Here is a 26,603-nt window from a genome sequence, read left to right as displayed (position 1 = left end):
CTTTACAAACAGCTCCTACACCCAGTGTGATCTGTGTTATGCAAAACATAAAGTCCTCGTCTGGCCAGCAGAATGGTTAGCATTAAGCATTTAAAGCTCTGTTTTTTTAATTATTTTTTTCCTGTAGCTGTGTGCTGAGTCAGCACAAACACACCAGTGACAGGCAAAAGCATCTGGAGCTCAGAACCAGCTCAGCTCTGGAGGGAATGAAAAAACCAACTTGTTCTTGTGCTGCTGCTGCTGAAAGCTGGTTTCCAGTGAGCTCGTGGGTTGTGGTTGATTGATTTTCAACTGTGTTATGCAAAGGCAGCAGCACGGCCTCGCTGCTTACAGGGCACTGGAGAGCCCACACACGTGAGGATGGTCGTGCAGTGGGTCAGGAGGTGAGGACAGGAAGGAGGCAGGTCCCAGGGAACAGCCCCGTGTCTCCCTGAGGAGCTGGCTGGGGAGATGAAAGATGCTCCTCGCCTCACCTGATGCCAGCTGGTCATGGTGGAGTGCTGCTGCTCCTAAGCTGAGCTGCACAGACAGGTTGTAGGACCCCTCTTCAAGCACATTGTCGCAAATTCCACCATGGTAGCTAAAATGGCTCGGGAGCCATGAATGTGTCCTTGAGGGGTAATGTGGAGGTAAGACTGGTGAAGACAATCTCTTTTTTTATTGAATAGTCAGGTTTGGGAGGAAAAACTAGCTATGACAAGAACTAAATAATGAGATGGGAGCACCTGGTGTGAATGAGCCTTGCCCACCCCAGAAATGCCCATGAGAGAATTGCAGGGGGAAGTGATGTGGCAGGTCCTTCTGGGAAGACAGCCAAAGACTGATCCTGCAGATGGGAAACATGGAAAACTTCCCCCATGGGGCAGAGTCCCTGGCAACCCCGCAATACTTCTGGGGCAACCACTGTCCCTAATGCCATGCTCAGGAGGTGTTTGTGGCTGTGCTGCTAAAGAAGCTGGAGAAATCACCTAAAAAGATAATGGAGCAAGCTGCTAAGCCTTCCATGCTCACATAAAGTACTGAGTTGTTGAGCTTTTAAAACTACTCACAAACTGTTTCATGTAATCACAGTAGATTTTGAAACAAAACCTGCTCCACAGCCCAAACCTCCACCAGCCACTCCCTTAGTGGGACATGGGTTTCACCAGCAGTCACATCCTGCTGGTGATCTCCCTCCCAGAGCATCACTTCCAGTTCATGCGTGGGTTTGGTTTGATTTTGGGGACACAGAAAAGAGCCCTTGGGGAATGTGCCTCATCCTTATATAATAAGTCTGATCTACTAAGCTGCAGTTGCCAGATTTCAGCTGTTTTCCCAGCACCTGCTATGCAAGAGCTGCTGGCCTCTTGCTGTATGTCTCTGTGGTGGGGAGATGCATCTCCCTTGGGACACAGAGCCCATCCGGGGGGTCCATGAGTGGGAAGGGGACCGACCCCACACAGGGTCTGACCTTGTTCAATTCTGGCTAAGTAGAGCATCTGAAGGAGATGTGGTTTTCAGTCTACACTGTGTTCCTGAGCACCCCAGGTATCCTGTGCCCCAGTCACTCTGGAGCATCCCACCCTCCTGTTCCCATCCCAGACTGACCTGTGTCCCTCAGGCCTGTGTCCCTGCTCAGTTCCCAGCACCCTAGACACCCCAGGCAGCCTGCACTGTGGGCTGGCTCCAAGGTGCCCTGTCCCCACTCTGGGGCACCCCAAAGTAGCCTGCAGCACTTTGCACCTTGGTCCTGTTTTAGGGTGTCCCAGATTCCCCCGGGCACCCTGCGCACCTGCTGGCCCCGACAGCTCCCCAGCACCCCCCACACTGCTGCAGGCTCGGGTGCCCCGAGCTCTACCCTGCACCTCTGCCGCTCTGGAGCCCCCCAAACACTCCCGCATCCCGGCTCCGGGGGATCGGCAACGAAGCCCCCCAGCATCCCCAGGGCGATGCTCGGGAGCCCGACCCCACACCCCGAGGGCCTCTCCTCGCCCGCTCCGCGGTGCCCCTCGCGCCGCCGGCTCCGTTACGAAACGCGGCCGGGGCGGGGCGGGGCGGTGCAACGCTGCGGCGGCGACAGCCAATGGCGGCCCCGGCAGCTCCGCCACCGGCGCCCTCCGCCGGTCCGGCTCGGGGCGGGGGTTCTGCCCCGGCGCGGCGGGCCGTGCCGTGCCGTGCCGTGCCGTGCCGGTAGCCGCAGCCCTCCGCCGGGCCGGGAGGGGCGGGAGCCGCAGGGAGGATGGGCTGAGCCGGGCGGAGCGGGACAACGCACCGGGAGCCGGTGGCCGCCGGGGTGAGCTGGCGTCCGGTGGCCTTAGGGCAGCTTCCTCTTGTCGGCTGCAACTGCTGCCATGAGCCGCCGCCCCCCCAGCCAGTCCTCCCCACCCCGGGGGGAGAGCCCGGCCCGGCAGCCCCTCTGCCTCAGGAGTGGGGGCTTGGACATGCTGCGCTGCCCCTCCTGCCTCCTCCTCCTCTGGGAGCCGGTGACCGTGTCCTGCGGTCACTCTTTATGCAAGTCGTGCCTCGGGGAGACCGTGCCCTCCCGCTGCCCCGTGTGCCAGGAGAGGCTGAAGCTGCTGGGCGTCGGGGCGCCGAGGTGCAACGTGGTGCTCTGCGGCCTCCTGGAGAAGTGTGTGGAGCGGGAGAGCCGCCTGGCCTGGCTGGCAGACCGTGTCCGGGACCGCCTCACGCATGGGGACGTGCAGGAGGCGCTGAGGATGGCTCAGAAAGGGGTCGAGCTGGGTAAGCACCACGGGGCTGAGGAGCTGATGGGGCGGGTTGCAGGGTGCCCATGCTGGGTGCCAGGGCCCTGCCCCACACTGTGCTGTTGGAGCAGGTGGGGACCACTTTGTTCCAGCAGCACAGTGCCGTCTGAGCACGGTCTGGAACTGGGAGACCTGGGAAGCTGGAAGCATTGGAAAGGCAGGGCTTGCAGGGTGGGGAGCGGGGATCAAGCTGCTGAGCATTTCTCCTGTGTCCACCAAAGTCCCTGGGTGATGGGAGGGGGTGGGTTGATGGGCAAGCTTGCTGCTTGTCCTGGCTGCCAGGGCCAAGATCAAGGCAGGGTGCGCAGCCTGCATCCCATCAGCCACATGCTTCTCACGTTAGCGAGCAGCCGGGGAGGAGAAGAGGGCAGCTAGCAACTTCTTGCATCTTGCTGACCAGCAGTATTTCAGGGTCAGAGGAAGAGCTCTGCCCCAGGGGGTGACTGTTATGTAAAATGGTTGGGACTTTTCCAGTCTGGGACAGACATCCTTGCCCCCAGAGCCAGGCAAGGACACAGCTTTGGCTGAGCAACTGTGCCAGCCTTACATGTGTCCCCACGACCCCCGGCCCCCTTCTGCAGCCGGCTCCAGCAAGACATATGCCTGCAAGGTCAGGATCGGGCCCGGGGGGGTTGATCTGCTTTAATGTGTGGCCATAAGTGGATTTCTTGGAGAGTAATGCTTAAATAAAAGGGGTTATACAATGTGTGTGGAGCAGGGGGTTGGGGCGGTGGAGGCAGAAGGTCCTTTCTCCAGCGGCGTTTCTATGACAGCAGTCAGCTCTCCTCCCGCAGCGCAGACACTTACTCATTGCCCGCTGTGAGACAAGTGCCAGAGGTTCAGGATGTGCTTGGAACCGAGGGGCTGAGGGGAGCAGCCCAACCTGGGCTTGGCAGCAGCAAACAGGACTCTTTATGCAACCTCTGAGGTGTCCGTCTCATACGCTGTGTGCCCGTCCTGCAATGCAAGTGCACGTGCTCAGTCCTCTAGTACTGTTTCCCTATTTCTAGGCTTTTGTCTGGCTGGGTGTACAACTATGCTGATCCTTTCAAAAAGCCTCTGTGTGTATAAAGAGGAAATGTTGCAAGCTCTCTCCTTGATCTTCCTTGACTGCTCTGTTCCCCGAAGGACAGGGGAAGTCTGGCTTAGGGCAACAAGGAAATTGCAATCGCAGACACAGCTCCCATAAACCTGAGCTTGCTGGTGCTGCTCAGGGTCAGCCACGTGGGTGGTGCTCTTGGGATGCATTTTCCATCTCTGCAGCCCACTTTCAGGCCACACAACTACTTAGAGTTTTCCCTTTGCTTTTGAACAGAACCACTGATTTGTGTTTGACCCATGAGGATGGTTCTTTTTTACGGTTCAGCCCCGTACTGTGAGCCAGTTTGCAGTGCCCTGCTCAGCCCATCCCACTGAGCAGCTCTCTTTGCTTGGGAGAAAATAAATTGTCAACTTTTTATCCTCTGTTGCCCTGAGTGACCGAAAAAAATGCGCTGTAATGTGTAACACAGGAGGCTTCCCGACGTGCCTGGAGCCAGGAGGCTGGGGAGTGCTATCAGTCACTCATCAGCTGCCAGGGCCGCCAGCTGGCTTACGTCCCTAATGTCTAATGATATCATAGATCAAAAATAGCTGCAGCAGAAGAGAAAGGCAGAATCCATAGCCCCGTTTTACACGTCTTGTTTTCACCAATTCAGTCACTTTATTGCTGGGCTGTGCAAATGTTCCAGTGGGTTTGTCCACATGGAAAATAAGCCTCTAGACTTTGTACTCATTTGTTCCTCTCTACCTGTTGTTAGGGGCTGGAATACTATGTCCCTGGATTTGTACTTTTGTGACAGGGTACAGTGCAGCAAGTTCCCACGTTTCCTGGCTTGAGCCTTAAGGTCCTGGCTAACATTGTAAATGAAAATAAGCTCCGAGGGATCAGGTGCACAGCTCAGCATGGCCAGTGCAACCTTGGTGCCGGAGAGGCTGGGGCCAGGCTCTCTGCTGCTCTCCAGGTTGTGATGGCACCTTGAGCCCCAGGCAGAGAGCAAGGTCTCCCTGTGCTCTGTGCTGAGCAGGGGGACAAAAGGAGGCGATAGCCATGGCAGAGCTTCCTCCTCCATGGTAAGGCATGGGGGTGTCCATGAAGTTTGGTGAGTGCCTGGGCACGGTGACAGCAGAGGCAGGCAGGGGTGCAGGCAGGCGCTGGCTTCCTGCACCCTGCTGTCACGGGGTGTGGGTCTGGACCTGTGGTTTGCTGGCAGAGCTGCATCAGCACTGTGTATGAACCAGGGCAGGAGGAAATCCTACTGGGGTTGGGAGTGCAGGAGACAGCAGCAGCGACCATGTACCCCGATGACTGCTGGTTGACTGCTGCTGGCTCTGGTAGGAGCTGCTGGCCCTGCAGCAAGGCAGCGTTGCTGTTCCCCTTTGCCACAGTAAAAGCAGTGCCAGTGCCTGCAAATGGTGCCAAATTTATGATGCAGTTTTGGCCTCAGAGCCAGCATCTTACTGCTGATGGTCAGCACTGGGGGTGGGACACAGGGCTGGGTGCACAGTCCCGTTGCCCTAGCTGGCAAGCCTGCAGCACGATGGATGTAGGTCACCTCCGTGGAAGCTGTGATATAACGGGGTGCGCCTGGGAATCCTCCGCAGTTCGAACCCACAAACGTCACCACACCTGGATACTCCATGAACTGCACCCTGTGCACTTTCATGTTTGCTCTCTCATACTCCCTGATGTCCCCCACCCTGATTTCCCTGCTGGCACTGCTGGTAGAAGGGGAGGTCTTTAGGAGGTCTCCCTGAGATAGGGGAGAAGAAAATCTCACTGCCTGTTATTTAGGAGCAGGCAGGAGTGTGTGGGACACCCAGCAGTGTGGTGCTTGGGGTGTCACAACCAGCAGCACCTGTGGGAGCTGTGCCTCCCCACCACCGAGATCCATCAATGACATCTTGCAGATAAGGAGTTGGATGCTCAGTTCTCTTCCTCTGTTTTGGGAAATCTCAGCCTTTTCTCATACTTGGAAACCCTAACACAAGTACTGGGGGCAGATCCTTGCGTCTTCCCTGGTTTCTTTCCATCCCGGGAGAGTGGTGGCAACCAGGGGGGTCCGGGAGTCTCCCTGGTGTTTTGGGATTATGGTTTCCACTGCCAGGGCAGAGCTGAGATGCGCCCTGGTCTCCACCATCTCCCCTTTCTCTCTCATTGCACAGAGCCGGGCTTCATTTAGTATGGGATGAGCTTTAATATCTCCCTGGTGTTTTGGGATCGCAGGTCCATGCAGCCACACTCTCATTTGGCAGTGTGTTGTTGTGGCTCTGCTGGGTGAATCACATCCTGAAAGGATGGATGGGAGCCCAGATCCCAGCATGGCTGCGCCCCAAAGCAGTGGTGGGGCCCCTTGGCTGAGGGCATTCAAGGAGATGGGGAAAAGCAGAGGGAAGAGCTTCAAAGAGTCTAAAACCAGGGATTTAGAGAAAATAGCTTCCTTGCTGAGACTTATGAGGCCAGTGACGCCTGCCACAGAGAACTGAAGGAGCTGGTTGTGCTCAGTGTGAGGCAGTGGTGCAGGGGCTGTCGTGTCATGGCAAGGTCTCCCCAGCCTCACTGGGCATAACTCATCACATGAGTGATGATGTTTCTCTTTCCAGCCCCAGATGCCAGTGGCCCACGGCTGTGCCGGGCAGAGGTGTTCCTGGCGCTGGGGCAGCACCCGCAGGCGTTGGAGGACCTGAATGCTGTGTGCAGGGCTGAGCCTGGAGAGCATGAGGTGAGTGGAGGGGAGGCCCCATCGACTGGCTGCACTTGGAGCCAAATCTTACCAGATGGGAATTCTGAATTCCTGAATTCTCCTGGCTGAGCTGCCCTTGGAGAAATCAACCTGGGAGCTTGCTTGCTGAAGCACTCATGGAATAGTTTTTCAGCTTCACAGGCAGAAGCCCTTGACTCCTTCTGTAGGTCTCTGTAGGGTGGGTTTGCTTGGCTTTTGCAACTGCTGCATTTTGGAAGAGTCCTGTCTGATGGGTACCTGGCTATGGGTGGACCTGGTGGGCAAAAAGGACCAGTCTGAGCATGGGAGCAGCAATGTGTCCGGGTGCTTTGGCTGGAATGGGAGCAAGCAGGGAGCTGGAGGGAGATTCCTTTGCGGCTCACATGGGAGCCAAAGGGACACATGCTCAGCTGGTCACCGTAGTCTCATAGTTACCACAGGTTTTTCTGCTCCGCAGGGCTTCTTCAGGAAGGGGAAGGTGCTTCTGGAGGTGGGACAGAGAGCTGAAGCCCTGCTGGCATGGGAGCACTGCCTGACACTCAGTCCCTGTTTCCACCCTGCTCAGAGAGAGATGGAAAAGGTGCGTGGGCTGTACCATGGAGGAGTCCTGTGTCCTCGGGTCACATACCTGTGTCCATCATGGTTGTGCTGCTCTGGCCAGCAGTGGGATCAAGGGAAGTCGAGTCCTGGTCCAAGAGCCTTCCCAGCACTGGGACTTTGTGCCATGGCGGCACACTTGGTGTCCAGGATGGAAAGGGCAAGGGAGTGTGAGATTGACCTGGGACTCCCCACAGATCACTCCCTCTTTGCTCTTTGTGAGTGATGGAGAACATGACTCCCAGCCCTTAAAATACACCACTTTTGTCACTGCCTCATGACGATTTTTTCCTTACGTGCTCCTAAGGCATTTGCTTGATGGAGAGCTCAGCCAGCACTGAAATCAGTAAGCCTGAGGTGCCCTGCAGCAAGCAGGAGGCTGCTTTGGGGAGAGAGGGAGCCTGGCAGCTCACCCACCTCCCTGATTCCTCCTCCCAGCATTCCTGAGTCCCACTTTCTCCTTCCAGGTCCTCATGCAAGAGGATGCTCCTCAGCAGCACATAGCTGCTGTACCCCTGGGTGATGGACACCAGGGCTCAACTGGTCCCCATATTGATGGAGGGCACCCTGCACTCCCATCATGTCCCACATCAGCTCAGGTAAGAGTCTGCAACGATCTGAATCTGTGACGGGGCTTAAATGTCCTGTGGGACATCCCAAACTGCTTTTTCCAATGGCAGGAAGGGGGGTGTGATAAGGGGAGGCTGTGCAGGGCTGTAGCCATGTGCTGGGATGTGTATGCTGTGATGAGAAGCTGCAGGCAGTGGAGGGTGGAAGAGCAAAGGCCATTGGAGCTGATGCTGTGGAGACTGGGGAAGCACCCCTATACCAGAAAAACTCCCAGTTCCATTGGGCTCAGTGGGGTGGATGCGGCAAAGTATTCAAAGGGAGAAGAGGTTTGAGGCTCGACTTTGTTATGTCTAGGATGAGGAGAGAGAACCAGCAGATGGCAGAGGGGACACTGGGCCTGAACACGGCCAGGGGGCAGCCACCCTTTCCCAGCCAGGGCACCAGCAGGAGCAGGAGCCATTGGCAGAGAGGCCGGGCTGGCAGCTGGTAGGTGAGTGGTGTTAAAGGTACCAAAATCTCATCCCCTGCAAAATACTGGTTTAAAACCCACTTTGGCACTGAAAAAAACGGTGATAGCACGGTGTGCCAGCTCAGTGAGCAGAGATCCCAGGGACATCTGATGGGGCAGCTCTGGCCAGCACAGTTGCTGCTTCTCGTGCGGGTGAGGATCTGCTCTTCCTGTGCTGAGCTCGTGAGCATGCACCCAACCTTTGAGTGTCACTGGATGAAAAGTTCTTGCTAAAGCCAGACATCACTTGTTGGCTGTGTGGAGCCAGGGAGAGACTTCCTGTGGTTCCCATACTCCCTTGTGAGTGGCACAAGGTGTCAGATGTTGGGGGAAGTGGCATCTTCATTGGCATTAATTTGCCATCAGCATCCAGCCAGATGGCTTCCATGTATGTAGATTTGCATAAAGCAGTGATGTTGCCTTGTGGCAGGTCTCCAGACATCTCCACCGGGGAGCTTCTTAGGCCACTTCACCGCCCAGTGCCTCAGTTTCCCTGCCTGCCCCTACCACCTTCCTCTACCAAGTACTGCAAGACTCACCAATGACAAAGCTATGGATGAACATGGATGGGTTAATGGGGGGTGGGGGGTAGGTCGCATTTCCTGGTTGTTTTGTTTCAACCTTCAAAGCACTTTGTGTAGCAAATAACTACATACACCTCAGAACAAGGTCAGAGGGCAAGAGTTAATTTTCAGTGCTGAACTGGGGGGGTTCATCTTCTCATTCCTTCTCTTTTGTCACTAGAAAACAAAGAGAAAACAGCAGCAGCAAAGTGTACCCAGCCATGCCTCGGGGAGCTGCTGAGCATATCCGACTTGGAGTGTTCCCTCTGCATACGGTGGGTTCTCTGGCAGGAGAGCATCTTTTAGGATGAAGAATTAGCACTTGTTGGGTTTCTTTCCTGGTGTGGATCTTTCTTCACATCTTAATAACAAACTCAGTCCCCAGTACTGCTGAAATGCAGTTTTTCATTGGTGATAACAGACAAGGGGAGGGCAGGACATGCTTCCCCTGCCAGGCTGTAAGAGCTCAGATTGCCCTGTCTTGGGGTGCAGCATCCTTAGGTCTGTATTGCTTGAGACATTGGAGTGGAGGTGGGATGTTTAGTGGGGCCAAAGACTGAAAGCAGTGGTTGCCCTTTGTAACTGCAAGCTGGAACAGGATGATGTTGCCCCAGGGAAATACCATCAGCATCAGGGGTATTGCATAGTCCTGTGGCAGTTCTCATCTTGCATCATTGTGCAAGTCCAACAGTCTGAGCTCAGACTTCTAATTAAAGGAATAAGCCAGTTAGGAACCTTTACATTTAATTAACAAGAATTATGAGAAAAGCTTAGTCAATGCAGCTTTAGTAAAGGTGAGCTGTGTACTCATGAGCTGCCAGGGTTTGGAACCTGTACACAGGTTTCTGTGTCCATGCAGCATCACTGTCTTCATTGCAGAAAGCTGGTGAGGGCAGCAAATTTCCCTTGAATTGGTTGGGGACGTGAGGAGTGTCTTGTTCCTGCTGGAAGCAAAATCTCTTGCTCTCAGCAAGGTGATTCAAGGAAGATGCAGGTAACAAGGCTTGGGTGTACAAGGCAGCAGCTGCACCCGTGTCTTCGCCTGCCCTGTCCTACTTGACCTCTGTGGCACCAGCCTGGGCCTCTGAGTGCTTTGGGGGACCTCTGCACCATGGGGCTGAGACCAGCCAGGGTTTCCAAAACAGGATGCTGAGCTAGGCCTGGGGTACAATAGCTTTGAGGATGCCTAGCCCTCTGAACAGAGGCTCTGTGAAGTCTCTCTGTGAGGCTTAGCTGCCCTTATTTCCCTCACATTGCAGCCCGTTGACTTTTGTCCCTTTGCAGGATGTTCTTCGAGCCAGTGACAACGCCGTGTGGGCACACCTTCTGCAAGGAGTGCCTCGAACGCTGCCTGGACCACCGGCCCAACTGCCCCCTCTGCAAACAGAGCCTGAGAGAGGTGAGGGCATGCACCCCATGGGAAGGACCCCAAGGGAGCAACGGGCACTGGCTCCAGCTGCATGCCCAGGACTGTAGTAGGAAGATGTGATGCTCTCATTTTAGCAGCTCCCTGGCACGATGGGATCAGCTCTGCTCATGTGGGAATGACCAAGCAGTTGATAATTAAGACCAAGAGATTCATTTCCACAAGATGCCACAGTGATTTAGTGAGATTGTAAACAGGACTGAGAGGTAGAGAGAGAGAGAGAGAAAGAAAGGAGTGAATGCTAATTACCTTTAAAAATGGAAATGGATGGGAAATCTGCTAGCCTGGAGATTTGATTTAATCTTTAATGAAAAGGGATTCGGATGAGACCGTCAGGGAAATTAGGTTGTCATACAAGGACTGCATCACTGTCAGAGACAAGGCTCTGTGTTGGACGGGCCCTGGGTCTGAGCCACGGCTGGAGGTCTCGGTGGAGCTGACATCCCGTCCTGTTAGATGGCTCGACATCCCCCAATAGATTTTATCCCTGACTTTCTCTGATCTAAAATTACCTTCATCTCCAACAAAAGTGAGCGTGATTCAGAGCCCAGCAGGGCCCCAGAGCTCCCCCCTCTGTTCTTCTTCAACCTATTTTTGGGTCTAATTTCTTTCAGTACCTGAAGGCTGGAAGCTACAGCCCCACCGTGCTGCTGCAGGACATCATGCTGGCTGCCTTCCCTGCACAACTTGCTGAGCGCCGGGAGCTGCATCGGACTGAGATGGAAGAGCTCTCCAAGTAAGCAGAGTCCTGCTCTGGTGGGGAGCTTTGAAAGGGCTGTTCACACCACTGCTCTGCCCTGGGGCTGCTCACATGATGTCTGTCCCACTTCTAGGACCATGTTCTATCAGTGATAGGTGGGTGCAGACATGCCCCATGGGGCACATGGGGATGAGGGAGCATCTCTTCAAGAAGCTGTTTTGTAGGCAGAGTCTGTCCTTGGACTCTTAGTGAGCCAGGTGGCACAACTGGTGTTGCTCTGCCTGGGGTAAAGAACTAGTCTGGTTTGAGGAGTGGCCATGGCACATGCCGATGCAGAGCCTTTGGGATGGGATTTGCACTGGGAGGTTTCATAGTGGTCTCTTCTTCTGTCCCTCAGCCTGACCAAGAACATCCCCATCTTTGTATGCACGATGTCCTTCCCAGGCATCGCCTGCCCTTTGCACGTCTTTGAGCCTCGCTACCGCCTCATGATCCGGCGGTGCCAAGAGACCGGCACGAGGAGGTTCGGCATGTGCATATATGAGAATGGGAAAAGGTGAGCTCCTGGGTGAGGTGGCTTCCCTCTGTCCCAGCTGATTGAATCAGCAGGGGTGTGGTGCATCCCCACATTCCCCACACAGCAGTGAAATGGGATCTCACTGCCTCCTGGCATCGAGCCAGCCAGGCAAGGAGTGGGGCCAGGGCTGGAGCTGGGCAGAGCCAGCGGTGGCTGTAAACACAAGGGTCTGGGAACGGCTTCTGGCTCAGGATGTCTCGGAGCTGCACGGTTCCGTGGCTGTGTCCTGCTCCTCTGAGCAAGCACTTTAAAACTGCCATATTTCTCATACTCTGTCCTTAACAAGCTGCAGGAGGATGCTGGGCTGAGTGCTTTTCTTTGGTGCAGTGCAGCCATCTTTATGTTCGGGGTTTCACCTCCAGATCTTGGGTGGGCTCGGTCTCTGGGCTCTTAACCCAAGTACTTCATTAAATACCTGTTCATACATGCCATTTCCATCCTGTTCTCCAGTCCTGTTCAAGTGAAATGAGATAAATAACATATTCTGGGCTTTGGAGGGATGTCTGTACAATGGGTAGTGTCTCTGAGACCACTGGACATCAGGGCAGTATGAGGGCCTAAGTCATTGGTCTGTGGCAAATCCAAGGGATTTGCCTGCTATTCTCTGGCCTCTTAACAGCAAGTGGTAACTCAACAGAGTTGAGTGAATCCTGAAATTTGCCTCCTCCCAGCCAGCTTGTTCCTGGGCCTTTTCCTCCTTTGGAGCTGGTGCATTCAAGAGAAGCAGCTCCCCCACCACTGGTGTGCCAGCTCAGCCCCTCTTTTCTCTCCCTGGCTCCCTCCAGTTTTGCTGACTATGGGTGCATGCTGGAGATCCGGCAGATCGAGCTGCTGGCGGACGGGAGGTCCTTGGTGGACACCATCGGCACGCGGCGGTTCCGGGTGCTGAGGCGCGGACACAGGGATGGCTACAACACTGCCGACATCGAGTACCTGGAGGACAGGAAGGTGAGGGCAGGGCCAGGGCAGAAGGTCTCGCTGCGGTGGGACAGACCCTCCCCATGGACACCACCTGTGCTCCCCTTCCCTCCGTGCAGGTGTCCGGGGAGGAGCTGCAGGAGCTGCAGTGCCTGCATGAGAGCACCTACCGCTTGGCTCAGCGGTTCTGTGAGCATGGAGACCTTGCCTCCAGGCACATCCTGATGCAGCATGGACCACTGCCAGAGAAGGAAGAGGACATCCAGGTAATGCCTTGAGGGAAGGGATGGTTTAAATAGAGAGGGTACTGCGAGAGCCTTGGAAGCAGCAATGTTGCTGTGCTTCCCATCCTGCTTTACTGCTCTCTTTTCCCCCAGGATGAGCAAAACAAACCCTGTTTTTGACTCCCATTGCTGTTTATGGCATCTCTCACTCAAAGACATGGTAGGGCTTATTTCTTACCGTGGCAAACATTTCTTCATGGCTTCAAACTGGTCTTGCAAACTGAGCACCGAGTTGTAAAAGTTTTCCTGAAATCTTTTCCTAAACATCAACTGAGAAACTGAACTGTCTGGATTTGAAAACACCTGGGAAAAAGAAAAAACAAATGAGCAGAGAAAGAACCCCATGGAGAGTCTGCGGTTTCCTTTTTCATCACGTTCCTTCGAGACAGCCATAGCTGGCCAGGGAGGAGCTAAGGGGGCAGGATCTGGTCTGATTATTTAATTCGTCTTACAAATTTGGAGTCTGGAAGATTAAAAATAAAGACCAAAGTTTAGTTTTCACTCCTTTAAGAAAGTTTTTCCTGTCTGGATTGTTACGAATAAGCTCTTGCTGGTTTGTCCTGGCCAGCAGTTGCATCAACGCTCTACTCTGGATTAAAAAATGACTCATTTTCCTTCAGTTCAAATGAGTGTTTCCCTCTTAATTTGGCTCAGGTTTTTAAAAAGCTGGTTGCACTTTGCCTGCCCTACCTTGGGCAATTGACTGATGAGAAGGAAAATGCCCCAAAAGACACCGGCCACACAGGGCTTGGCCCGTGTTTGCAAAAAGTGTTGCCTTAAACAAGGACACCCACAAGATATTTCTTCGTCTCTTCAGTACAGACTTTTTCCCAGCTACATCTGTGTCTGGAGACTCCCTGGGGAATGCTTGTCTGGAAGTTAAATTAGTTTATCCAGCTGTTTTGAGCTTGGACAGACAAAAGGGCTGTTCAGAGGTGTACCTTCACCAGAGCTGGCATTGCCCTCTTTCCAAGGGCAAATGTCAGAGCCATGCCGCGCGTTCACCTTGCTGTCCCTGAAGTGGGCATCTCTCCTTCTCTCCCCTCCAGGCTTCGGCAGATGGCCCGACGTGGTGCTGGTGGCTCATCTCCATCCTGCCCCTTGACCCGTCCTACCAGCTGAACCTCTTCTCCACCACCTCGCTGCGCGCCCGCCTCACCCAGCTGCAGCGCATCCTCGCTGCCCTGCTGCAGCAGCCCCCCACCGGGCACCCGCTGCCTGAGCGCAGCCTCCGGGACCGCGTCTGAGCCCCCCGGCCCCGACCCTCTCTGCAGGGGAGATCTCCACCCCCTCGGGTTTCTCTATGTGTTGCTTCATGGGTTTTTTGTGTGGTTTGAGCCCCCCCCTAAAAGTAACCTCAGCCATGAGCTGGACACCCTCTGCCTGGCTCGGTGGGGTTGTGGCCGCACCGGTAGCAACATGATGCCGTCCACACTGCCTCTGGGAGCTGCTCGGTGACGTGGCCATGCCACTGAAGTGGAGACTGGGATGGAAAGCTGGGTTGTGTCTCGGGAACCAAAATTACTTGTTGAGTTGCTTTGGTGCTAAAGAGGATTCTCATGGTGCCAGGATCGCCTTGGGTTTGGCTCTCCCCTCTTTGGTAGGTGGTCTTGCTCTGTGCAGCAGATTTAGAGGCTTGGGAGAGTTGGCAATGGGAAGCAGAGAGGTCCTGGCACCTTCCCCCAGCCCCAGGAGCTGACAGCTCTGCCTGTGCTTATGGCTTTGATTTAATTTCTATTCAAGTGAGAAGAAAAGTTGAATTAAACAATCTGAAACTTATGGTCCTGCTTCTAACCACCTTCATGGCCGCAGAGTGAGGAGATGCAGCTCTGCAAGCGCACACAGGTCTGATGTCCCCTTCTCACTGCTCTGCTGTGTTTGCTGTGCCAGGCTCACCAGCCACTTCCCCAGGCTGGAGCCTGCCAGCCCCTTCCCTGACTGCCAGCTCTGCTGCTGCCTGGTGCTGTGGGAACGGGGGATTTGGCAGTGTTGGTGCTTTTCCCCCACCCAAAAGCTGCTGTTCCTCAGCTGGGCTGGGCTGGGGTTGTAGAGTTGGAACTTAGAGCTGGAAGGAGCCAATGGCATGAGGGAGTTGAGCCTGGTTTTGTAAGACTTTCAGCTCCTTGACTAGTGCAGTTTTCCTGTGTTCAGTGTTTCTTGTGAACTTTGTGCTGCCTCAGGAGAAAATCAGGATCAGGGCTGAGGCCAGATCCTTGCCTTTGGTACCCAGAACAGTTCAGGATCCCCCAAAAGAGCACAGATGGAATGCAAAGGAAGCTGAACCTCCAGAGAGGTGGGGAGGGGGTAGGACCGGTGACTGAGGCTGTAAGCCCTGTGTCAGGGGAGCCCGTGCAAGGCTGCAAGTGCCTGTCTGCTATTTAAACACAGAGATGTCTCTCTCCCTGGACAGACCAGGCTTTCCTCCCTGGAAATCCTGAAGGTTTGGGGTTTTTTTTTTGTTTCACATCCACACTTTCACTGGCTTTGGGTTGAATTTTAGGAGTGATGCCCACTTAGTCACTGGATTAACACTTTTTCCTGAATTTTATCCCTGCTTTTCTCAAAGGCTCCTCACCCCATCTGGGAACTCAGTGGGCTGTTGGATGTGTGTGGGAGAGAAAATCAGGCTGGGGCTACAGTGCTCCTTCCTGCCTGTGCTGCTGGGCTGAGCCTGGGGAAGGAGGCTCTGGGGTCCTTGCCACCACCTTTCCCTGTCCTGCTCTTTCCAGGAAGGAGAGGTCTTGGTCCCTCCTCTCCAGCAAAGTGCCTCCCTGGAGCAACAGTCAGGGGGAGTTGAGGGCTTGCTCCTCAGGGACTAGTGAGCACCTGAAGACAGCTTAGAGCTGGATTTGCTCCTCTGCCTTTGTGCCATGTACTCCCCCACTTTGCTGCCATCTCTGGGGCATCCAAAGTCCCCTAAGGGGACTATGTCCTCGGGATGTCGGATCGGGGTGGGCAGGGGTAGGTGATGGAGGGATGCCTCAGTCCCGGGGCAGGTGCATGCAGGTGGCAGGATGCCACTGACATTTGGGAAGTGCCTTTCCTTTCTGCAGGGCCAATGTGAGCTCACACAGTGACACCCCCACCCCCCAAGCACCTCGTATACACCCAGAGTTGCCTGTTCCCATATGTGGGAGTTCCCTGAGCTGCTGTGGGTCCCTTCAGCAATGGGGAGGGGTGGGGGGATGTGGGGAAGAAGCATGGGTTTGCACCATGGCCATGCTGGGTGAGAGCTGGGGGCCAGAGCCACATCTGCCTGGCTACTTTGGGAGGGGACTTGTGGAAATAGCTTCAGTTTGCTTGGAGTGCCTTTGGGGTTTGTATTCCTGTCTTCACTCTTTGGATTCAATTTTCTTCCTGGTTATTGAAATAAAGATTGATTTTTTTTTCTTCTTGTTTTGTTTCTGGTGGTTTAACTTTTTGCTGCTCATAGGTAAGAGTGCTTGGGCATCACCAGGGAGATTTGGGGACGCATGGAGACGTGACACCCTTCAGACAGCGAGGCAGAGCCAGTGAACACAGTCCAGCAAAGGCAGTTTTGCTCATGGAGTGCCTTGAACAAGGCAGGAGGGACTAGCTCCTGCCCATCATTGCAGCCAGAGTCTTGGGAAAAGGTGGGAACCAGGAAACTGGTTGTGGCAGAGTTGCTGACCAGTGTGGGATGAGCCTGGAGCGTATCTGTCCCTTGAGTGCTGCATAGAGCATCTGTCCCTGTCCTGCCTTTTCAGCTGTGGGCAGAGGGCGGTGAGCCAGGAGCAGGTTTGCATTGGCAGCTGACATCAGGGATGAGTGACAATCCAGGACGACACACGTGAGCCCTAAAATGGGAGGGTGGCTCTGGAGGGAGAGGGTACAGCGTCTGACCCTGAGTCTGGGCGTGTCCTGCTGGGACAGGTCTCACCTGTCTCGCTCCCACCTCTACCTCCAAAACGTGCCATCCAAAACCAAGGGCATGAAGGGAGCTTCCTCTGTCCACCTCTGCTCTGCACCCTGCCTGGGAACCTGGAATAACTGTAGGAGCGGGAGAGGGCTCGAGGGGTTTGAGGTGGCTCAAGGGGTTTGAGATGGTGGATAACCCTAAGGAGGTCCCACGCCTCCTGTGCCCAGGAGCCAGGAGCTGGCGCGGTCCCTTTGCCATGTTGCCCTGCTCCCACTAGATGTCAGGAAGAGGCTGAGTGCGGGCGAAGAGGAAGGACAGCACGGACGGGATGCGCAGCATAAGCTGCTGCCAGAGCATTAGCCACGCTTTTCTCACCCCCAGCCCCAAAATAGCCGCACTCAGCCCAGGCTCCACACAGCAAGCAGGACCAGGCTGCCCTGAGCAGTGAAGCTGGTGCGAAGTGTCACTTCAGGCCACCTCCAGGTCCCTGGGCTGTGCTGGGGAATCCTCTCTCCACTCTGGCCAGTGAGGTTTTGTTTGCCCCTTTGGGACGGGACCAGGGGCCTAGGGCAGGTGGGGGTACTATCCTCCCCATCCTCCTCCAGCTGGGCACAGCCCTAGCTCAGAGGTGAGAGATAAAGAAGCCCTTGTCTCAGCACCCAGTTCTGCAGAAGAGCATCCCACAACCCCTTGTGGGGGTTGCATAACTGGTATCTCAGTCCAGCTGGGTTGGCTGGTGTTTCACTGAGCAGTTGGGATCTGGAAGTGGGCAGCTGGGAGGGATCTGGATATATCCACTCTGCCACTCTCCCAACCCTGGCCCAAACATCTGCCTGGTTAAGGGGAACCCCACCATCAGGTGGGACTGTGAGGTGCATGCTGGGCTCATCACTGGCTCCCACCAAAGCATCCCCTCCTGAGATGCTTGTCCCTTCAAGATCCATTTTGGGCAGCTTTTGGTTCCAGGCTGCTACAGCCTGATTCTGTCTGTGGGGGCAGCTGGGAATGTCTCCTTCTCCATCTCCAAGGGCTCCTGCTTCCTGCAGAGAGGCTGGATCTGGTCCTGCCTGACAGGGCTGGTGCTGGCAGCTACAGGCACCTCTAACCTCTTGGCCCCAGGATCATGCACAGCAGCTTCACCCCCAAGTCGGCAGCCAGAGCAGTGGGGAGATGGATCCAACTCTGTATAGGCTCCTTGGAGGCACTTGGGGTCCAAGGGGAGATGAACCACCTGTCTCTGCAGCACAGGAGCTCCATCCCATCTGCACCACCACACTTGGCTTTCTGCTGCTCAGATTTGTTTCCTCCCTGTGTTTCGCCATCTCTGTGTGTGCTCCTCCCCTGTGCATCCCAGCAATACCCAGTGATGCTTTCTGGCCTTTACATAACACTCATCACTGGAGCTTTTCAAATGGACATCTGTATCCTTTGGATTTTACAGGCAGAAACTAGTGGTGGGAAGAGGCAACGTATTGTCCGGGGTCACACGATAAGGTCCCAGATAGGGGACCACTCTCCAAATGCTCCCTCTTCCCACTGCATCCAGCTCTAAGCTCTGTGGATGCTGGGACATATCCTGCACCTGGGTTTTACACCCCTGTAGAGGGACTAGCCCTGCTCCCACCATCCCAAAAATGCATCCTCCAGCTCCCCAACCTCCTCTCCTACAGTACCATTTCCTTCCTTCCTCTCTGGTACCTTCAACTCCAGACATCAGTGACAACTTCCCTCACCTAACAGTGTGGGCAAGCAATTAGCTAAAAAGGCAAGTAATTATTACAGCAGGTGTCAGGCTGTGCCTTGTCTTTCCCTAACAAATGGTGCATTTCCAAAGTAATTAGACCAGCTGGTACCCGAGATAGCAGAAAATAAACACGAGATTGTTTGAGCTAAGATCTTCTCTAGTAAGGCCACGACTGTGCTGGAAGAGGAACGTGGTATGTGTTAAGGTTAATGAAGGTAAGAAGGGAGAAAGCCAGCACTTAATTTTCTCCATCCTTTAGCAATACCAGTTGGTGCAATGAAAGACAGATTGTATTGTTCCTGTTTTCTTTTTAAAAAAAAGTAATGAAGACAGATGTACCATCTCTTTCAGGGAAACTCACCCACAGGATGTATTCAAAGCCAGAAAATGACAGCTGATGAAAGAAGTGACTGGAAGCCACTGCTGGAGTAGTTGGAGTGAGACCTGCCTGTCCCCCAGAAGAAAAGGCCCCATTGTTTCCTCCAGCCAGGCTGTGCATGGTGTGATCTCAGTCTCCATCCTGCACGGAGCAGAGCAGGGTGACTGCAGACATGTGCTGAAGGTGACCTGGAGCAGAGATCAGGCAGCAGCAGCTGGACAAATGTCTTTGTGCCCTGGTCAGTGGCATTTTGGAGGTGCCTTGCTGGCATGTCCTTGGCTGTGCAGCACATGGGAGCTGTGCAAAGCTGAGCTCTCATCCAGGCAGAAGAGGAGACCTGGTAAGTTACATTAGGTTGAGGTACCCTAGCATGACTATGGGTGGTTTATGCCTTTAGTAACCAGATTTACTGGACCAGGCTTTTTCCTTAAGGTTTTATAAAACACATTTGGGCCCCTTGCCTGAGGCTGAGCACTGGGTGGGAGTCACAGGATTACCCCCAGCACTGCTCTGCCCAGCTCCTGCTGTCCAGGTGGAACCCTGTCCCTGGGTGGCACTGTAATGCAGACTGACACCACTGATGCTTTCTTGGGGGCCATCAAAGTCTTAATGAACACTAATCAGCTTCAGTCCAGATCCATGGGATTGGAAGAGCTGGAGCTGGCATGGGATGGGGAGATGTTTGCTGCAGTGGGTGGGAGCAAGGTGGGAGTGGGTCCCTGCTTGAGGAGGTCGTCCTTGGCATGGGGCACCATCACACAACCAAGCAAACCTCAGTGAAGCAAGCCAGTGGTAGTAGTCTGTTGGAGGGTGCCGCATGTGGAGAGAGGGAGGTTTTATATATACATATATACACATATATATACACATATATATATATGCACACACACACAGCGGCTCCTTGCCTGCACCTCTGCCCACAGTCCGTGTCCCCCTGAGTGCCCATCGACAGTTCGGGCTCTCCCTGCCCTGTGCCCCCTCCTTTGACTTCTGATTTCACAAAGCAGCTTCAGCCCAGGCAAAAGATTTACAGGACTGATTAAACATTGAGGAAACGGGTAACTTGTTAAAAGCGTGGAACCTACATAAATATGGCATTATTAAAATAAAATGTGACTTTTAGCAAGGACAGCTCTCTCAGCTGTGCTGTGTTTACCTTAATTGTTTCCCTCCATTAATTACAGTCTGAGAGGGGGACTTGTGCAAATTGAAACAAATTAATCGAATTTGTTTAGAGTTTTGTGTGGCTGGCTTATGGGGATTGCAATCAAGCCAGGATGTTTGGGGCATTAAATTACATTGCCTAGATCTGTTCTTCCCGTTTGGAGCCCAAGGAACGTGAAAAGGCAGGAGTCAGCGACAATTAGAAGGTAAACAGGCAGCACGAGTGATGGTTATTTTAGCTCCTCTGCCTGGAGAATTTCACTCCCTGCAAATATTAAAGCTCATCCCTTACTAAATGCAGCCCAACTCTGTGTAATGAGAAATAAAGGGGAGATGGTGGAGACCAGGGCGCATCTCAGCTCTGCCCTGGCAGTGGGAGCAGTGATGTGGGTGGGAGTTCAGTCCAGTTCTCCAGGAAAATTAGTCTACGTGACTCAGCAGCCTGGTGTGTGTACTTGCTGGTTCCCACTAGCAGCCGCCCAGCACCACCCACATTTGACCCAGGGGTAGAGGCTTCCGGATATATTGAGGTCCCAACAAGGTCTGTGAAAATGGGCAATGAAATAGAGAAGAGAAATGCATCTGTCAATGGGGAGGGGGAGGGAACACTCAACCTTTGTTGATCCACACTGCAGTCTTTTTCCAGATAGGCATTTGAGAGGAAACCTGGCTTTATTGCCACTGTGCATGAACCAGTCATCTCCTCTGTTCTTGTCCCAGACCAGCTGGAGGAGTAGTCTGCATGGCAGTTTGCTCCAAGACTCTTTCACCTTGTGCAGAAGCACAGCCAAACTTCAGGAAGGTTTTCAGCACAAAGTAAGGAGAAAAGTTCAGTTTCTTCCCTAGAGAAAAAAGAATAAAAGTATCTAAATTTTGGTCTTCTGAGTTCTGCTGCCCAACCAAGGTGAGTCTTCAAGGATGATGCTTGCAGCCCTGGCTTTGGCAATGGTTCCAGGCAGGAGGTGAGAAGGGTGTCCCAGAGCTGTAAGGGTACGCAGGGACCCAGAGAAAATGCTGTTCAGAGATACAACCAAGGCATAAGGTGCTTGGGTCCTCCTCTCCTGCCTTGTGGCTCTTCTACCAAACCACAGAGGGTTCAAAACCAAACCCCAGAGATTTCAAAACTCACCTCCTGTCACTTCTTTGCAGATTCCTCTCCTTACCCCACTGCCCTGAGCCACCCTCACTCCAGCAGCCTTGTTCCTGGCTCTGTGTAACTAATAAAAACTCATGTCCCAACAAACAGAAGCAGATTCCTGTGGAAAAAAATCCCTGTTGGCATCGCTGTGCGGAACAGCCCTACACTACCCTCACCTCCTCCCGCTGTGCTAGGCAGTGCTGGGAGGGCAGGAGGATGGCAGCCTCCTCTCTGGTCGTAAATACAGGCAGGGCAGGGATGCCAGGGACAAGCAGTGTCTGGCAGATGTGTTCTCCACAAGCGAACCTCTTCACCTGGCCGTTGCCTGCACCCAGATGATATATGGAGTGGCTGGGCTGCAATAGGATTTCTACCCAGAATATTGGCTGGATGATAAAGGAGTCTGTCGGCGGTGATAATTGCACCATAAATAGCGCTGGGTTCGGCAGTGACGAGTGAGGCATTAGAAAACCTCACCCTCTGGATTCTTCCCACTTCCTTCCATCTTTCTGTCTGCTAACAAGCTGGAAGAATAGCTCTTCAGTTTTTACCAGCCACGAGAGGTTTATTGCGCTCAGTTGCAGCTGGGTACCTTCCTCCCCATAAATCTTAATAGCGTGAGAAGAGAGGCGGGGGGGGGCGGGGGGACCCACAACCAACTAACTTGGGTGATTACTGAAAAGCAGTAGGTAGGGCTGCATTGTGGTGAGGCTGTCCCTCTTCATTCTCTCTGCTGCAAGGATAGTACCGTCCTGGTCCCTCCTCCAGACTTGCCCTGGCTCTTCTGGGTGCTCTCAGGCACCTGGGGGTAACCATCCGCTTTACTCCACTGATGGAATCTGAAAACCTGCCAGCTAGCCCCAAACACTGAAAAATGAGGAGCTCAAACCAGGGAGTGCTGTAAAAGTCAAGACTGGAAAGAAATGTAATTAATATGAATAGACTGGAAGCCCTCTCTGGCTCCTCGCTTTCTGAGTTTGCAGAAAGCACATGGACCTCCGTGTTTTCTTCTCAAAGAAAAGCTGTGAAATGAATCTTACCCCACTGGCAGATTAAAACCTGCTCCTGAACTCAAAAAGAAACCTCAAAAACTGGGGACTTAACCTTAAAACTCCTTTATTAGGGTGCCTCACATCAAACTCAAGTCCACCTGAGCTCTGTCCTCTGGGAAGATCTGCTCACTGTTCATGACCAACCACTACTTTGGGCAGTGTGGTGTAAAAAGAAAATATAGCTGGGACTAAGTGGAGGTATCTCCTCATCAGTTTTGTTCATAGGTCAGTGAATTGCTGCCGTGGCCTTTCTTTTCCTTATATGCAGTTCCCTGTTTTGCTGCAAATAGCTAAAAAATGGACTGTGTAGTGCAAATCCTCTTTAAGGCCATGTAAATTCACAGACAAAAATGAAACCTCAAGGAGTCAGGCGTGACGTACCCCAAATGCTGGGAAAACCTGTTCTTGGTTCCTAGGTCCCAGCTCCAAGCGAGGGGTTATGACATCCCACTGGCAGCCCCAAGCAGTGGGAAGCACCCCACTACCATCAGACACATTCTGTTATGCTCCTGGTGGGTTGGAAAAGATGATTTATATCAGAGATACAGGATTTGGCCTGTCCCCTTCTGTAGCTGCCTCCGGGAAATGACTTAAGCTGTCTTCATCCCTCTGGCCAGGCTTTGCCTCAAGGTCACAGCCCCTTTGCTGGGTGCACGTGCTGCAGTGCAGAGATGCCGCGGCCGGGGTGTATTTCCAGAGCCAGGGATGCAGGCGATGTCCTTAGGCTGATGCAAACACCCGGCTTTGGCTGGCGTGTGCTGTCAGAGCTCTTTAGCATCGGGATGAAGATCTGCGCTGGCGGAGCATCCTCTGCTGACAGTCACCCCCAGCGCCGCTGGCAGGGCACAGCTCCCCGCTCTGCCGATCGCAGGCTCCTTTGAAGCAGAGACCCGTGGGGATCCTTCAGGGGTTAGTTACCAGGCTGTCTCCATGACCACTCCTGACATCATTCAGGCACGCTGACATCACTATTGTTTTTTTCTAAGGAGTTGATTAAATTTTGAAGAGCCCAGAAGTGAAGGGGTAAAAATGATTCTCCTTCCCAGACACTTTATAAACCTTCCACAAATAACTGCAGTAGGAGGGAGGCAAGTTTTATTCTGAGATGGGAAAAGAGATGCTTAGAAAGCAGTATTTAAAGGCATTGAGTAGCTGGGGGAAATCCAGTGCCCATGTTGCAGTAGGACCCTTCAGCATGGATGGACGGGCAGTGCTGGGGTCACACTGGCACCCAGGAAGAGGAGCAGCTCCCTCCTTTCTGCATGCATTGCAATGAAGGCTGCTAAGCAGACACAAGCTTTTCAGCTCCGTACAAATCCGTAAGCTCCCCCAAACCTTCTTCTTCTGCACACACAACAAATCCAAAGGCCAAATATAGAGCATGATTTTTCTCCCTTTTCTTTCTTCTTTTTTTTTTTTTTTTTTAACTGTTCCAGAGTGTTTGAAGCAAAACTATTTACCCCCTCTAAGCTTTGGATTTTAAGTTTAAAGCTTTCACACTTCCAGGTGCACCCAAAAAGATAAGGGAGCTAGGAGGTGCACTGCTGTACCTAAAAATAAATAAATAAAACTATGATTAAGTCGAAGCTACTTCTTAATACTCAGCATTTCTCCATTATCTACTGCTATTCATAGAATCACAGAATGGTCTGGATTGGAAGGGAACCCCAAGGATCACAGAGTTCCAGTCCCCCCCTGCCACAGGCAGGGCCACCAACCTCCAGGTCCCATCCAACCTGGCCTTGAACACCTCCAGGGACGGGGCATCCACCACCTCTCTGAGCAGCCTGTTCCAGACCCTCACCACTCTCTCTATAAAGAACTTCCCCCTAATATCTTATCTAAACCTTCCCTCCTTTAGCTTTAGTCCATTCCCCCTTGTCCTGCCATTGTCTGCCCTTTAATAAAGCTGATTCCCCTCCTGTTTCTCTGCTCCCTTCAGGGATGGGAAGGCTGCAATGGGATCCCCCCCCGCCAAGCCTTCTCTTCTCCAGGCTGAACAAACCCAGCTCCCTCAGCGTCTCTTTATAGGGGAGGTGCTCCAGCCCTCTAATCATCTTTGTGGCCTCCTCTGAACCTTCTCCAACAGTTCCCCATCTTTCTTGCACTGGGGGCCCCAGCTCTGGACACAGGACTCCAGATGGGGCCTCACAAGGGCAGAGTAGAGAGGGACAATCCCCTCCCTGGCCCTGCTGGCCACTATTATTGTATTGGCTTTGCCTAAACTGACATGGGATAGCACCAACCCCTTAAAACAACAAAAGCAATGACCTCTCTACGGCTCTATGTTTTCTTTTGGGTTTTTTCCCCTTTTTTCTGTCCATGTCTCTGATACTTTTTGGCAGCAGCAAGGGCAGCGATACTGCAGCCTCACAGGCAGAAGATCTCATTAATGAACGTCACCGCAGAGGAGTGGAAGGGAGGCATTTCGAGGAGATGTAAGGAACATCTGAAAACCCTGGAGACCCTGAAAACTTGGGACCAGGGAGGGAATCACTGGGCAGAAGAGTGTGGTCTGGTCCCCCACACCAGCTGCTGCAATGGGGCTCCTCCTCTGCTGATGTCAAAAGCTGGGGCATGGCCGGCACGGTACGGGATGTGCTGAGTGCCAGGTCCTCTGTGGAAGCTGTTTCTGGGATTCCTGGCAGGAGATGCAAAACCTGACTTCATAAAGCAGATAGTAACATAAACTTGGCTGGAAATGGGGAGGAAAAGAACCAACCCATAATGAGACTGAAGGAACATCCTGGGAGTAGAGGGATCTGTGCTGTGCATGACTCAGTGGAAAGAGGCAAGTCAGGGCTTTGTGGAAAAAAGCTCTGGGAGAGGGAGGCCGGGGCCAAGATGAGATTAATCAAGTAGCAAGAGCTGCCCAGACATGGCTATTCTTGGCTGTTCTGTTAAGAGGGAGATTACTGCCTATGGTTCCTCAAAACGAGCTCCGAGGCAATTAAACAGGCTGTAACAAGAGGTTCCCCCCTCTCTCAGTGGCTCTGCTTCACTCAGCATGTCTGACACGGGTGGATTTATGTGAGGATGGATGCTCTGCATCCTGAGAAGCAGGACATCCTCGTGGGTGTCTCATTGCCCCTCATGCAGTGAAAAAACACCTTCCATGAACATCTCTGCTTGTGCTGGCTGAACAGGGAGCTCTTCCTCCTCTTGCCTGCTCCAGGCTAGACTTGAAAGTACTGTCCAGGAGAGGGTGGCGAGGTGGGGAGCCAGCACACAGCATCATGCTGCCAGCATCCCAGATCATTGGCAAGGACATGTGGCTGGTTCACCCACAAGCCTACTCTTGGGTGGGCACAACAAAAACAGACAATTATTGGAAAAAAAAAAATTCAGGCCCACATGATATTGCTGTAGCTGCAATAAATGAAATCCGTGGTTTGGAGCTGAAATAAGTTGTCAGTGTTTGTCTGTCTCTAGGAGTTAAAGCTTTATGGCAACAGTAGTGGGATTTTAGTCCAGGTCAGGAAAAACATCCGTTCTGAAAGTTACTCATTTTCTTGTCTTTATTTTTGAAAGTAATTTGCTGCATTTTATTTTGTCAACTTGCTCTCTCTCTCACAAGCTCGATACCACCCACAGCACTGGGTACTGCTGAGCTCTGGCTCTCAGTCAAATCCTCTTGCCTTCAAGGTGCTGGAAGCTAATCAATGAGAAATGTTAAACAATATGAAAGCTGCAATGATTTAACATTTCCCACAAAGGTCAGAGTCCCCCAGCAGCTCCATGATAACACTGAGCTGAAGGCAGCACAGAGAGATGACATCTCTCAGAGATAAGCTCTCATTCCTCTGTTTTCTGCAGGAGGTATTTTCTTATGTGATGGAAAAGATCCTGCTGCTGAGCAGGCTCAGGCAGGCTGGGCTTCTGGGCTTGTGCTAGACTGAGCTTAGCTTTCCCATATGCTCGTGGGGAGCCTGAGCTGTCTCAGCCCTGGGTTTGCAGGTGTGGGTTCATGGGGGCACGGGGTTCTGCTGTGGCATGTCCCTACTCCGCTTCTCTGAGAAGTCACCAGAGTTTAGCTGGGAGTTGTGGTGATGCATTCCGGTTGCCCCAGTGATGCTCAGCAGAGCTTGCCACTGAGACTTTGGGATCCTTGTATTGATCAAATATAATATATATGCCCAGCAGCTGCTTCCCCCAGCTGCCTGAGGCTGGGGTGTTCCCCTTGTCCCTCACAGGAGGGTCTCAGTTTGGCACCTTACCTCCCTTTGCAGAGATGTGTTGGGATCCAAGGAGGGCTCTCATGTCTCGCTGTTGAAAGGAGGCTGCAGGACACAGCCCAAGCTGTGGGAGCAGGTGTATCTATTGACCATAGAAAAATAACAGAAATATAAATCCTGAAGTATACTTACATCTCTGTTGGTTTTCTCTGTACAGCTTCTTCTCCCATTTCCATGGCAGCAAGGAGAATTTTAAATAACCCCCAGGTAGAGATTAAATTTCTGGTTCAACACTTCTTTTCCTGAGCAGTCTTAACAAGTTACTTCTCACTGGGTCTCGGGCTTCTGTCTCTGCATAAGAAGGATGAGGAGACCCAACTTTCAATTCTATAGCTACTAATATGAAGTGGCTGGTAACACCTA

The 26,603-nt window shown here is 53.1% G+C and overlaps 1 protein-coding gene across 1 annotated transcript; it reads left to right on the top strand.

Annotated features, from left to right (window-relative positions):
* The first annotated feature begins 2,226 nt into the window (after nt 1-2,226).
* On the top strand, nt 2,227-14,456 carry LOC311195167 (LON peptidase N-terminal domain and RING finger protein 1-like). The gene is made up of 12 exons (XM_084268523.1): nt 2,227-2,721; nt 6,387-6,505; nt 6,963-7,085; nt 7,570-7,701; nt 8,027-8,162; nt 8,925-9,018; nt 10,028-10,142; nt 10,784-10,905; nt 11,267-11,425; nt 12,232-12,394; nt 12,484-12,630; nt 13,698-14,456. The coding sequence occupies exons 1-12, from the start codon at nt 2,331-2,333 to the stop codon at nt 13,893-13,895; spliced, it is 1,899 nt and encodes a 632-aa protein (XP_084124649.1). The 5' UTR covers nt 2,227-2,330; the 3' UTR covers nt 13,896-14,456.
* The last annotated feature ends 12,147 nt before the right edge of the window (nt 14,457-26,603 follow it).

The sequence above is a fragment of the Gallinula chloropus genome (assembly GCF_964237585.1).
Source record: "Gallinula chloropus genome assembly, chromosome: 10".
NCBI classification, from domain to species: Eukaryota; Metazoa; Chordata; class Aves; order Gruiformes; family Rallidae; genus Gallinula; species Gallinula chloropus.
Note: the sequence above shows the minus strand (reverse complement) of the source record. Positions and strands in the feature narration are given on the sequence as shown.